Here is a 12903-nt window from a genome sequence, read left to right as displayed (position 1 = left end):
TGCTGTTATTTTGGTCCAACATGGACCTTGAAATGCTTCCTGCCTCTTACTTGAAACAGTTTTCATACCGGCAAGTAACTCCGGGTCAATCGTGCGATAATGGCCAACTCCGGTCTTTCTTTAGGTCTTACTCTATGGTACAAACGCTGCTAATAGACCAACACACGGGAATGTAAAACCAGAACTACAAACTGAAAACATTATTTTGCTTTGACTTTAATAATAACTTTGTAACATAGCACTTTTCTCCCAGTGGTTCTCAAAGCGCTTCACTATTATAGTATAGCACGCAGTACGCAGCACTAAGGCTGGTTACATAGCGTGTGCGGGCGCGCCCCCTATGTGGCGCGCACATTTAGTTCATATGTTTGTAAGCGGTGGTGTGCGCGGCTAGGGGGCGTGGCTATAGACGTCACAACGATAGCCGCGCTTTGATTGGCTTGGCAGCATCATGTGGCGTGGCAGCAGCGCGAAAATATACATTTTCATGTATTTGCTGTGATCTGCCGCGCCACCGCTCACTGCCGCGCCACCGCTCACTGCCGCGCCACCGCTCACTGCCGCGCCACCGCTCACTGCCGCGCCACCGCTCACTGCCGCGCCACCGCTCACTGCCGCGCCACCGCTCACTGCCGCGCCACCGCTCACTGCCGCGCCACCGCTCACTGCCGCGCCACCGCTCACTGCCGCGCCACCGCTCACTGCCGCGCCACCGCTCACTGCCGCGCCACCGCTCACTGCCGCGCCACCGCTCACTGCCGCGCCACCGCTCACTGCCGCGCACGCTGCTGAAGTATAGAACGCCAGGCCTGGACACAGCCAATTCTAATTGGTGCGCACGCACTATATTACACGCCTTAGGATTGCTACAAACCCTGTCCCTGCCCAGATGAGCTTACAATCTGTGTTTTGGTGCTTGGGGCACAGGGAGATAAAGTGACTTGCCCAAGGTCACAAGGAGCTGACACTGGGAAGTGGGCCTGGTTCCCCTACTCCAAACTCAGTGTCATTGTTTACAGTCGGCGTCTTTACTCGCTGAGACACACCTACTTTCACCCCGATGTTATTCTATAGTAAAACCTTCCTTTTAGTCATCTGATTACAAAATACAATTCATATCGAATCTTTGCCAGCCTTCATAAAAAAAGGTTTGTGCACCTCATCACTGCATCAAAGGCATTGCTGCTGCAGCTGCACTCTGCAAATATCCCATCAGGGATTGTTTGTATGAAGCACTATAAAAAGAACCTCCCTTCTTCGTTCTTGTTTTGCAAGTTACTCCCGGTGAATGATAAATTCAGGCAACATGGGAAGTTTGTGTTGCTTTTCGCACAATAAAAAGTCCAAAACTGCTTTCCGTAGCACTTTCATTTCAGAAGACTCTGCAATGCATCGCAGTGGAATATATTCCAGACCATTTTGGCAATGAAGAATTTAACAAACACAAACAAACTTGTTTGTTTGCTAAAATTGCGCTTCATTGTTCTTTCGGTGGCTATCTCCAAACCTTCATAAAACACCTGATTTTGGTAATTTTTATACAATTTAATCACATTAACATGCAGCTTGCACGATATGGACAGAATGATGTCAAACATAAGACAAATTCAAGCGTTCCGTCTAATTTTAGGCAATTGCAACACTTTTGTAAACACTTGTACAGTATAACTAAACGTGTTGTGCGAGAATGGCTTTCAGATCTGGAGATGGAAAACTAGCAAACATATCCTAAATAATTAAACAACGGTTAAAACCTTCACCAATGTTGTACTTTAGTGTATTCCCTTTATTGCAAAACGATACTACTACTAATACACTGCTGTACTATTTTTAACATTTTGGTTTTTAATTCAAGGTAATTTCAATAGATTTGAAAATGAATCCTAAAAACCTCACTGCAGACCTCAGGATGATATTATGGACTAGCTTACTGGTGGCCAACTCCCAGTCCTCAAGGCTCCATCCCCCCACCCATGTGACCAGCGGCATCATTTGACGCGTGTCACGTCACATGACCCCGTGTCGTCATTTGACACTGTTGCCATGGAGACGCGTCACAGATCGTTTGAATCATGGCGAGCAGAGCGTTGCAGAGGCCTCATGCGATCCCCCCGGTATTTAATTTAAATGCCTTGGTGGAAGAGCTCGGGGCATCTGCAACCGCTGCGCCCTCTTCAAAAAAAATCTCCCGCCCCCCAGTTTGCGCTCCCCTGCTCTAACTGACGGCGTTGCCTACATTTACAAGCATGCTCCCTGCAAACTTGCGCTCGCTCCTCTAAACGCCTATGGAAGAAATCTCACGCAGGCTGATTTTCTACACTATAAATGTCTCCTCTCGTGTTTTAACTTTGCTCTCTCTAAGGCCAATCAACACTACTCCTCACTTATCAATACTCACAAATCCAGTCTACGCTATCTTTTCATTGTATTTGACTCCCTCCTCCGACGTTCACTTCTCTTCAAACCTTTGTCAACCAGGCTAGGTGGATGCTATCCACAATGAGACTTCTTATGTCCTTTCCGTCTCCTCTCAGCTTCTACCTAAACCTCCCATCTCGGCTCCTTTTCTCCTGTTAGAGTTGAAAGTTTCTAAGCTGATTTTCCCTTCTCCCTCTGCCACATTCCCCCTCAATCTCTTTCCCTCACACCTTTTCAGTACTCTTACTTCTGTCTTAGTCCCTACTCTCACCAATATCTTAAATTCCTCCTTTTATGCATGCAGTGGTCACAACTATTCTCAAAAACACCCTAGACTCCATGTGCCTTATTAACTACCACTCAGTATCCCTCCTACCTTTTGCCTCCAAATTGCTAAAACATCTCGTCTTCTCCCGTATGATCAACTTTCTTAATTCCCACGCCCTTCTGGACCCTTTACAATCTGTCTTGCGTACAACTTACTGAACGGTGACGGTCCTCACTAAAATAGCCAATGATCTCCATGAAGCAAAATTCCAAGGTTCTTTTGATCACTCTGCTACTTTTGATATTGTTGATCACTCTCTTCTCTTTCTTACTGTACACTCTCTTGATATCTGTAACTAATCTCTATCCTGGTTCTCATCATACCTCTCCCATCGTTCATTTTGTGTCTGTTGCTAACACATCTTCGTTTACTGTTGGTCTGTCTGTTGGTGTACCTCAGGGCTCTGTTCTGGGACCTCTCCTCCTTTTCTCTCTCTACACACTATAACATCATGACCTCATCAACTCTTTTTGGCTTTCGGTATCATTTCTATGCAGTTGATACGCAGATATATCCATCCACCCCTAACCTCGCACTGCAGTCCAGTCCCAAGTTTCTGATTTACCTTGGATGGTGCTCTGCTTTGTATGTTAACATGTCTAAAACAGAGCTCCTCATATTTACTCCTAAACCTGGCCTAATATCCCCTTTTTCCATCACCGTAAACATTACTACCATCTATCCTGTTGCCAAAGCACGTTGCTTAGGTGTGACATTTAACTCATCCCTTCTCCATTCACTGCATGGCTAAAAATGTTACTTATTCCTCATTGCTAAGATCCTCCCTTTCTCTATCAATCTACTGCTAAAACTCTAATACAGGCCCTTATCCTCTCCTGTCTGGATTATTGTAACATACTGCTGACAGTTCTCCCTGCCTCGCAACTTTCTCCTTTGCAATCTATCCAACGTTCTGCTGCTAGAATCATTTCACTTTCTCCCAGAACAGTCCCTGCTCATCTCCTCCTTAAATCCCTTTCCTGGCTTCCCATCAAGCTTCGGATCACCTGTAAAGTTCTCCTTACCTTAACGGCTCTCCACTTATCTGCTCCTTCCTACATCTCAGGATTGATCTCTCGTTATGTCTCTGCAGGTCTCTTGTGCTCTACTGCTCTCTCTCTCTCTCCCCCTCTCCCTCTCTCCTCTCCTCCTCTCCCCCTCTCCCTCTCTCCCTCTCTCCCCCTCTCCCCCTCTCTCCCTCTCCCCCTCTCTCTCCCTCTCTCTCCCCCTCTCCCTCTCCTTTTTCCCACACTGTCCCTTACCTGTTGAAATCCCTCACAATCGGTATACGCCAAGCACCTTCTCTCCCCACCTTTAAGTCAAACCTTAAAAGTCGCCTCCTAATTGAAGCATTTCAATAGCCTAGACCAGGGGTGAGCAAACTATTTGAGCTGTGCCCCCTCCCCCCCTAATCCTGCCTGCTGCCCTCATGCTCGCGCCCCCCCCTCCCCCCTTACCTCTTTTGTCGGTGTCAAATAACGACACTGAGTCATGTGACGTGATGTCACATTACCCTGCGACAACATTTGACGCCGTGGGTCATGTAGCGCCACGTCACATGACCCCGCGCCACGTTGCTATAGTGACGCGTCAACACCAAGCCTTGAATCCTGGAAAGTGAAGTTGCAGGAGCCTTACGCGATCCCCCGGTATTTAATTTAAATGCCTTGGGGAACTTGGGGAAGAGCGCGAAGCATCTGCAACCGCCCCCCCACCCCCCCAGAAAATCTCGTGCCACCCAGTTTGCGCACCTCTGGCCTAGACTCATGGCTACTGTCCCACAGTTGCTCCTACCAACCATTGTAGCCAAGCACTGCCATCTACTGCACTTACAGTAATTCCTCACCTGCTGCCTCTAAGTCTGCCAAATATCACTTGGATTGTAAGCTCTCAGGGGCAGGGATTTCCTTTCCTATTTCCTCATTTTGTTTGTTTCTGTTATTGCATTGTCTCTTGTAAAGCACAGAGTACACTGTGGGCACTAAATAAAGACTTGCATACAAACGCTCCTATCCTTTTATCGTGTTTTGAAAGACCCCAGTTTAATTCTTTTTCTCCGCAGCATTTCTCCATAATGCAAGTATGCTGGGTAAAATCTACTATTTATTCATTTTATCGTTTCTATCGCAGACTTAAGCAGAGGCAATTTGAGCATTTCTTGTGACCAAGCGGTGACTACACCTTTGCAATGTATTGCTGGCCCTTCTGGCAGTGAAGGGGTTAAGACGGTTGGAGGGGCAGATATTGCCCACCCCCCTCCCATCATGGGTAATGAAATGGTGCAGTTGGAATGTGGCCGCCTTTAGATGTGTGCTTATCTTGCATCAGTCGCAGGCAGACTGCTGTGCTATCCACTTTAGCTCATCAGAAACAGAAGTGAAAATCGCACATAGAGATGTAGTCCTAGTAGCTCCTACATACAAACTTACACATGCACACGTCCACAGCTGTGGTTCATCTGACCACCGCTGCTTTGTAACTGTATCTAGGACTGTGCCAAGTTGACTCCCTGTCCGCATTGCAAATGTTTGCTCAAGTTTAACAAAGAAAAAAAAATCACAGGGTGTACAGTATATCACATTGTGTGTATGTATCTATACCGAGGGAGGTGTTCGTGTGTATACATTGCTTTATACATGGTAACACTATTGCTGTTTCTCCTCTATAAGGCATTGCTCATAGTCTCCTCTTGAGGTCACAAGATGTACTTGATGGTTTTCTGACTCTACAGCTGCCGATGCTAGAGACCCAAGCAGGGTATTCTCTGCACATTTTACACTCGTACAGCTGTTTCCATCCAACACTTCTTTATGTTCCGTGTCTGGGGTGAAGGGGCTGTGGTGTGCAGATCTTTGCATGTTCTCATTTACCATGACGTGGTCATTGCTGCTTCCTTCCTGCAGCTCTCAAGCTTGTTTTTGTGATAAGAATAAGTTTACAGTCCAGACGAGAGAAGAAGAAAAAACAACTTGGGGTAAAAATACAGAGACTTCAGTGTTTTTGTCTTTAGCCATTTTAAGTGCTTGTATTATTTGCGTGTGATGCTTTTCAGGTCCCACTTAAGTCACTGCACTTTTCATATCTAGAAATATTATGTATGTGTCTTATTGTACATTACATGAGCTTTCAATGCCACGTGGGTCTTGAGAAGTCACTTCTTGCATTAGGATATTTCTGAAACATGATTTTTCAGTCAAAGGTTGGAAAGGATCCCCCGAAGAAGAGTTTGAGAGATCATTGTGGTGGGGATTCCCCCATATGTTCTGGGATTATTAAGAAAGTACATTTATAATGTACGTTCCCCAAGTTTGTTATTTGGCTTGGCCTAAATACTCCTGTCTTCATACTGTCATACATAAATACTAATGCACCTGCTTTTTGGTTTCCCCATCTTGGTACCTTGCTGGTCAAAAAGGATGCGTGATAGGTCTCTAAAGTAATGAAGGTTTTAAATAGCTAAAGAAAAGTTTGCTTCAATTAAGGTGTTTTCTTTTTTGTCTTTCAGCTCCTGAGGGTCCTATGAAAAGCACCTTTTGAGAATATTCTTGGCTGATCTGTGTGAAGAAGAAGACACCTCAAGGAACGTGAAGGTTCTTCACACTAGCTGGACGTGGGAGCTGGGACCTGAATCCTTGTGTTCTCTCTCTATAGCACTAGCTGCCTACTGTTTTACTTTTTACAAGAACCCAATCCAGTGCTCCCTTTTTCTCATGAGGCGCTGAGGACGGGGGATGCTTTATGATGGCCACCGTTGTGCAACCGAATGAACTGGTGTTCGAGTTTGCAAGCAATGTCATGGAAGACGAGCACCAGGTAGGCCCTGTTCTCACTATTTATTCTTCAATGGTACCTGGGAAACGGCTTTGTAAACAAAATAACAAATCTTGGAGCCTTTCTGGCAGAAAATGGGTTAAATGACTTTTGTTAAGTACGTTTTACAAGTCTATAATCCATAGTGGTATAGGAGTATTACTAACCAGAATGCACTGGGACTAGTGTTGGAACACTAGGACTGAACTAAAGCATCATGATGACCTGGAGCCGGCCAGGCAATACTGCATATACAAGAGCAGAAGTAAGAAATACCAACTTGTATGCCTCCAGATCACCATCTTGTCTTTCTTAATGCTGCATGAAAGCCTGCAGTCCAGGTAGAATTCATACTCTCTTCTCTCTTAATTCCGTATGTATTGCAGATTCTCTGAAGCATGCCAATGTCATTAACCCTTTCATATTTTTTAGTGTAAAGGAGGGGTCTTTAGTTGCGTATTTTGCCCACCTCCTGTACGATCCGAAAAGCAGGTCTTGCACGAACTCCTCGCGAACTGAATATCCCCTGCTTAGCCCTCGCAATATTTATTGGAAAGACCTCTCTGACGTCTACCATTTAGAAGCACTTGCGGCCTACCAATTGTTGGATCATCTGAAGCCAGGATTCAATCCACTGGTTCCTTCACCATTTGCTTTAAAATATGCTGAGCCGAAAGAAAAGGTCTCATTTACGAGAAAGTGTCCATCGTCAAGGTTAGACGCCCTGTTGTCCCTCCCATTCATTCTCTTTCAAGCTGTGCATCTTTAACCAGGTTACTTCTTAAATAGGGGTAAGTCTTATAAGTTTTGGTGGGAGAGAAAAATAAATAGAGGAATTGGTCATGAAATAGTTGAGTTTTTAGAAAGTAGTGTTTAGCAAACAAGTGAGTGAATCCGCCTTTAATGGTTTGCATATTGTTCATTGCATGACCTCATTCATGTTGGCTAGGAATGTTCGAGTCAAAGTAGGTGAAACACAAAGGGGGGAGTTCTATATCTGCCCAGTGGCTGTTTTCGGTTGAAAATCCCCGCAGACTTCAATTCAGAAACTGCCGCTTCAGCAGATCTAGAATAAGTCCCCAAACTTGTTAACTCCTGCAGCACCAGGTGTATGCAGATAATTCTTACCTTCACTATTAAATGTGAATTATGAGTTGATGGAGCAAAGTTGTAGGAGAGGTGCTAATCCTGGAGAAACTATGGCCAGGATTCACTAAATTCCAGTAACGGGGTGCCATAGCTCAATCATGCTATTGAATTGAATGGTATGAACACGTGATTGAGCTTCAATACCCCAGACTCTGTCATTTGAAGATTGTGAGCCAGCATGAACATTTCAAGGCGTTATTCTTTATATGGGCGATGTGTGTTCAGGTGTCAACTAGTGTATATTATCCCCATCACTGCTAGAGGGGCCTGCAATGCATTACATTCCAAGTTCTATTAGAGCCCAGTCCTGAAACTCTCTCCCAGAGGAGATCTGTATGCATCCTGAAACTCTCTCCCAGAGGAGATCTGTATGCATCCTGAAACTCTCTCCCAGAGGAGATCTGTATGCATCCTGAAACTCTCTCCCAGAGGAGATCTGTATGCATCCTGAAACTCTCTCCCAGAGGAGATCTGTATGCATCCTGAAACTCTCTCCCAGAGGAGATCTGTATGCATCCTGAAACTCTCTCCCAGAGGAGATCTGTATGCATCCTGAAACTCTCTCCCAGAGGAGATCTGTATGCATCCTGAAACTCTCTCCCAGAGGAGATCTGTATGCATCCTGAAACTCTCTCCCAGAGGAGATCTGTATGCATCCTGATAAGTTTTCGGTGTAATCAGGCTGAACATGACATCCCTACTCTTCACTTGCCATTTTTCTCTGTGAAATCCTCCGTATCTGTTTTCGAGAAACGAGAAGGAAAATCATTTCAGGGCGGTTAAAATGGGGGCCACCGTGTGATATCTGCCTTGGTCAGTGCTCCGTTTCTACACCGTGATTTTCCAGTTAAAATGGAGGCCTGCTTAGAATCTTGGACCTGCAGCATCATTCTGCCTGTAGCCTGTTACATGTCCCGATCAAAATCCGTGTATATTCATTAATGTGTGCTTGTGCTTAACAGTCAGACTTGTATTATAGCAAGCGCTTGCGCGCACACGACATTGCGCATGCACGTGGGGGACGCGTTTTGTGCATATAGGCCAAACGTTGACGTGCGCGACTAGGAGGCATGGCCATGACGTCAGAAGGGTAGGTCTCACTGTGATTGGCTCACAGTGTCACGTGGCACGGCAGCCGCTCGAAAATACACATTTCTTTGTATTTCCACACAGCTGTCGCGGCCAACGCTGTCTGCTGTGCGCGCGATACACTGTCATAGGGAGACAGGTATTTTTCATTGACGAGCACGCGCTTAGTAGAATACAAGCCTCAGGCACAAAAGACCAAGTAATCTTTTACTTGTAAGGTGCCAACATATTCTGCAGCGCAGTATGATCTATGTGGGAATCTATAAATATCTATAAATAAATTTTTTAAAGTACATATAAGTCCAGATGAACTGAAACAATAGGACGGGATGTCCTTTGTACTAGGAACTTACACTCTAAAATAAATTTGCCAGTCAGTATGGTGCAGTATTTTGAGGTCTCTCCCATTTGTAATGTTTCTCTCATTTTTTAAGACAGGCTTTTTCCATTTTTTGAATCACAAAGGCTAGTGAGAGTCCAAAAAGCACGGCATGGCTGACCATGAAAAACACAATCTATGCTGCATGGTGCCCGTACATCATGAATGAAAAGTTAACCAAAGCATTCCCACTGACTAACAGAACGTATAATGGAGTCATTATTAATGATCCCGCACGAGGACCACACTGCCTTTTATTTGTGTGCTCACTAGGAAACTGCTCAAGGACTTCACAGCAAAGGAAGAGGAATTTGAAAACAATTTGTATACTGTGTGACTTATTTTATTGGTGGTGCCATTATAAATATAGATCGAGGAACAAAGGCTGTTTGCTACAATTTGGTACAATCTGCAAATACAGCTGGTATAACAGAGTCTGGGATTTTTCTTTGTGTAACCCATTATTTTCCTAGTAATTCTTTTATGAGAGGGAAGTTTTGTAAAGAGATTTTAACCACAAGTCCATTCCCAGTGGGAAATCAGAGTTGTAAGTGATGTAAATGTTTCAGTGGGGTCTTCATAGGATGAAACGGACACAATGAACAGTGTCAATTTAGAACATTACTATCCATTTAGGACCCATGTATACACAGTCCCATGGTCTCAGTATCACTCCTATGATTGAATGGTACGCTTGTTGTGCAGGGACCTCTGATGTCTACAGAATGATAGGTCTGTATTGGAAGCTGCCTTGTGATTGGAAGCTCTCTGTACATGGCAGCTGGTAAAAGTATAAGGGAGTGCCAGATCAGGGAGGCTGGGCTGCGAGATGGCCCCCAGACTGGCTCACGTGTCCGCTGTTGAGAGAGGCTTATGTTATGAGGCAGAAAAGCTGTAGCAACATTTGACAGCACATTTTTTTGCAACCGCTTTGTGTAAACCACGTTTTGGAACGAGATGGGAAATGTTGTGCAAGATGTACTGGTTTATGAAGCAGACTTTCAAATTCGACTGGACACGCGTATCACATGGTTGAGTGTTCTTACGCTATAGCAGGGTGCGCAAAATTTTGACCCTGCGCCCCCCCTGCCTTCTCTCCTCCCGGCTCGCGCCCCCCTCCCCCCACCCCTCCTGCAAGGCTCTGGAAGCAAACGACGTTGCGGGGTCGTGTGACCCCGCGGCGCCATTTGACGCTGGTTACCATGGTGACACGTCACCGAAGATCAGGCAGGAGAAGCTGCAGAGGCCTCGCGCGGTCCCTGCGTCGTGTAATTAAAGTGCCTTGGGGGAGAGCATTGAACCTCTGTAGCCACCGCGCCGCCCCCCACCCCCCCCCCCCCCCTCTTGGAAATTCTCTCGCGCACCCCTGCTCTATAGCAACTGTAGTAGCTTATTAAATGTAATGGGTGCGAAGGCGTGCTCGATCGCACGGTGCGAACAGACATCTTCTCTGAGGCCGCCCACGGTGCACAAAGCCGCGGGGCAGATTTTTGAAAAGACAATGTCTTTTCGCATGGCCGGGTCACGTGCGTGGTTCAGCCAATGAGGGCGTACCGCTCACTTGACGTCACGGCCTGCCTCCGCCACGCCTCCCCATCGCGCAAACCCTATGGGCACAAATCGCTCGAGCGACAGGCGCACGTGGTCTAAAGTTGCTGAAGGAGATTACCCAAAGTTCCAGCTGCTCAGCGTACACAAAAAGCCATTTTGTCAGCCAGTTACTGAGTGTGATATGAGCGGGCACCTGGCGTTCAGAAGACCTCAGGATATTTTAAACCTGACACGGTTTCCTGCCGAATCCGGTTTCCCGCCGGTTAGGTAAACTAACGGTTCCTAATATTAGCCATTCGGGAATCCAGTCCTGCAAACTTGGCTTCAGGCGAGCCAGCGAGCAAACTGTAGCTCTTCGGCCAGTGTTCCTGACAATGAAATGTTTAAAGAAATAGCGGACTAACGCAAGGGACCCTTTTGCTTATATAGCTCTGTACACACCTTCAGCTGCCCTTGGTAGAATCAGAATGACTAATATTCTTACAAATCACCAATAATTTTTGTCACTTGTTGCTGGTCCTTCTGGCAACAAAGGAGTTTAAGTCTCCATACACTTTTTTTTTTTTTTTGGAGGTGCACTTCCCATTATAGATCTTCAGTTGTCACCTACTGTATACTTTAACGTCAGTGGAATGCTTACAATGCACAGTTTATTGTGGAATCTCACTTTATCCTCCCATGTTATTATTTCTGACTCTGTTCCTATTTTGCATATGCCAATTATTTTAGGGTTTTTGTACTGTATGTGTCTTAAAGGAGCTATCCACGCCACTTTGTTGTCTTATTTAAAAAAGAAATAGGATTGCAGCAGGGGGTCTCTGGAGCTGAATCCCATTCATTTCAGCCCTGCTTCCAGAAATCCTTGCCTCCAAAGGGGGTGCAGGTACCTCAGCGGTGCTTAAAGCTGCTGGTCACCCTGGCCAATAGGAAGCCGCACTGGATGATGTCACGGCTTCTTATTTGCCCGTAGGGCGCGGGAGCTTTGAAAAGCGGCCATTGTGTAAATCCTGGTAGCCACGCCTGAGCGGCTACCGGCACCCCCTACGGAGGGAAGTATCTCAGAAAGCATGACTTCCCCGGAGCTGAAATTAACGGGGCTCAGCTCCAGAGACCCCCCCTGCTTCAATCCCATGTAAAACAAAATGACAAAAATAATGGGTGGGGGGGAGGAAATCAGCGAGTTTGGATTGCGACTCGAATGCAACAACCACTATTGTAGTGATTCTAATCGTTTGTCGTACCCCACTGAATATGCAGCACTGTGCACGATACCTGCCCAGGGCCGGGGCCCTCGGGTAAGCAACACTACATCTTAACTTGGGCGCTCCAATTTTATAGAGCGATGCCTCTAAACCACGCCTAAATATTTGCTGCATTTCTTTTGCTTGATGATGATAGCGGGCTGTGGCATGGAGTAGCAATCAATAGAGCGTAAGCAATTATCTAAGTAAAAATCCAATCAGGGAATAGAAATACAATGGAGTTTATAATCTGTTTATATAAATGCCGTCACTGCTTTGGCTAGTTGCAGTGGTACCCAGTATCATTTGTATCCTAACCGATGACTGCAGTTCTGTAGTGTTGGTCTAACAGGCAAAATACGTCTATTTAATCGTTTTTCTACATCTGTCTGCCACCCTACACGCAGGCACCTTTGCTGCAAGACATTATACACTGTGCAAAACTGAAATGTACGGGCCTAATATGTCAGAAAAAGTCATTCAATAGTGGGAAGTTTTATTCTGAATAGGTTGCAAATACATTTTGATCCATCTTTACTCAATGATGCTATTCTATAAGACTCCTTTTTATAGCCAATGACCCCCAGGGCAGAGAATGGACCATTGAATTACCATTTTGGTGGTGTGATAAGTAACCTAAAAACAATATCGTCCAGCATGGAAAATACGTTTCCCAACTCTGGAAGCAAAAGAGTGAATAAATGCCCAGCCATGCAACGCCCTGGAACGCATTGCGCCACCATGCAACGCCCTGCACCACCATGCACTGCCCTGCAATGTGCTGCGCCACCATACAATGCCCTGCAGCACACTGCGTTACCATGCACAGCCCTGCACCACCATGCACCGCCCTGCAATGTGCTGCACCACCATACAATGCCCTGCAACGTACTGCGCTACCATGCACCGCCCTGCAACATATTGCAATACCATGCACC

The 12903-nt window shown here is 45.9% G+C and overlaps 1 protein-coding gene across 4 annotated transcripts in view; it reads left to right on the top strand.

Moving 5' to 3' along the window:
- Positions 1 to 12903, top strand: part of ELF1 (E74 like ETS transcription factor 1) — a 123018-nt gene that overhangs the window by 75807 nt on the left and 34308 nt on the right. For all 4 annotated transcript variants that reach the window (XM_075591060.1, XM_075591057.1, XM_075591058.1 and 1 more), the window contains one exon: positions 6252 to 6559. In XM_075591060.1, coding sequence (XP_075447175.1) covers positions 6485 to 6559 — 75 coding nt within the window. In that variant the 5' untranslated portion in view covers positions 6252 to 6484. The remainder of the gene's footprint in view (positions 1 to 6251; positions 6560 to 12903) is intronic.

This window comes from Ascaphus truei, chromosome 3, assembly GCF_040206685.1.
Source record: "Ascaphus truei isolate aAscTru1 chromosome 3, aAscTru1.hap1, whole genome shotgun sequence".
NCBI classification, from domain to species: Eukaryota; Metazoa; Chordata; class Amphibia; order Anura; family Ascaphidae; genus Ascaphus; species Ascaphus truei.
The sequence above is the reverse complement of the archived record's forward strand: the minus strand, read 5'-3'. Positions and strand labels throughout refer to the sequence as shown.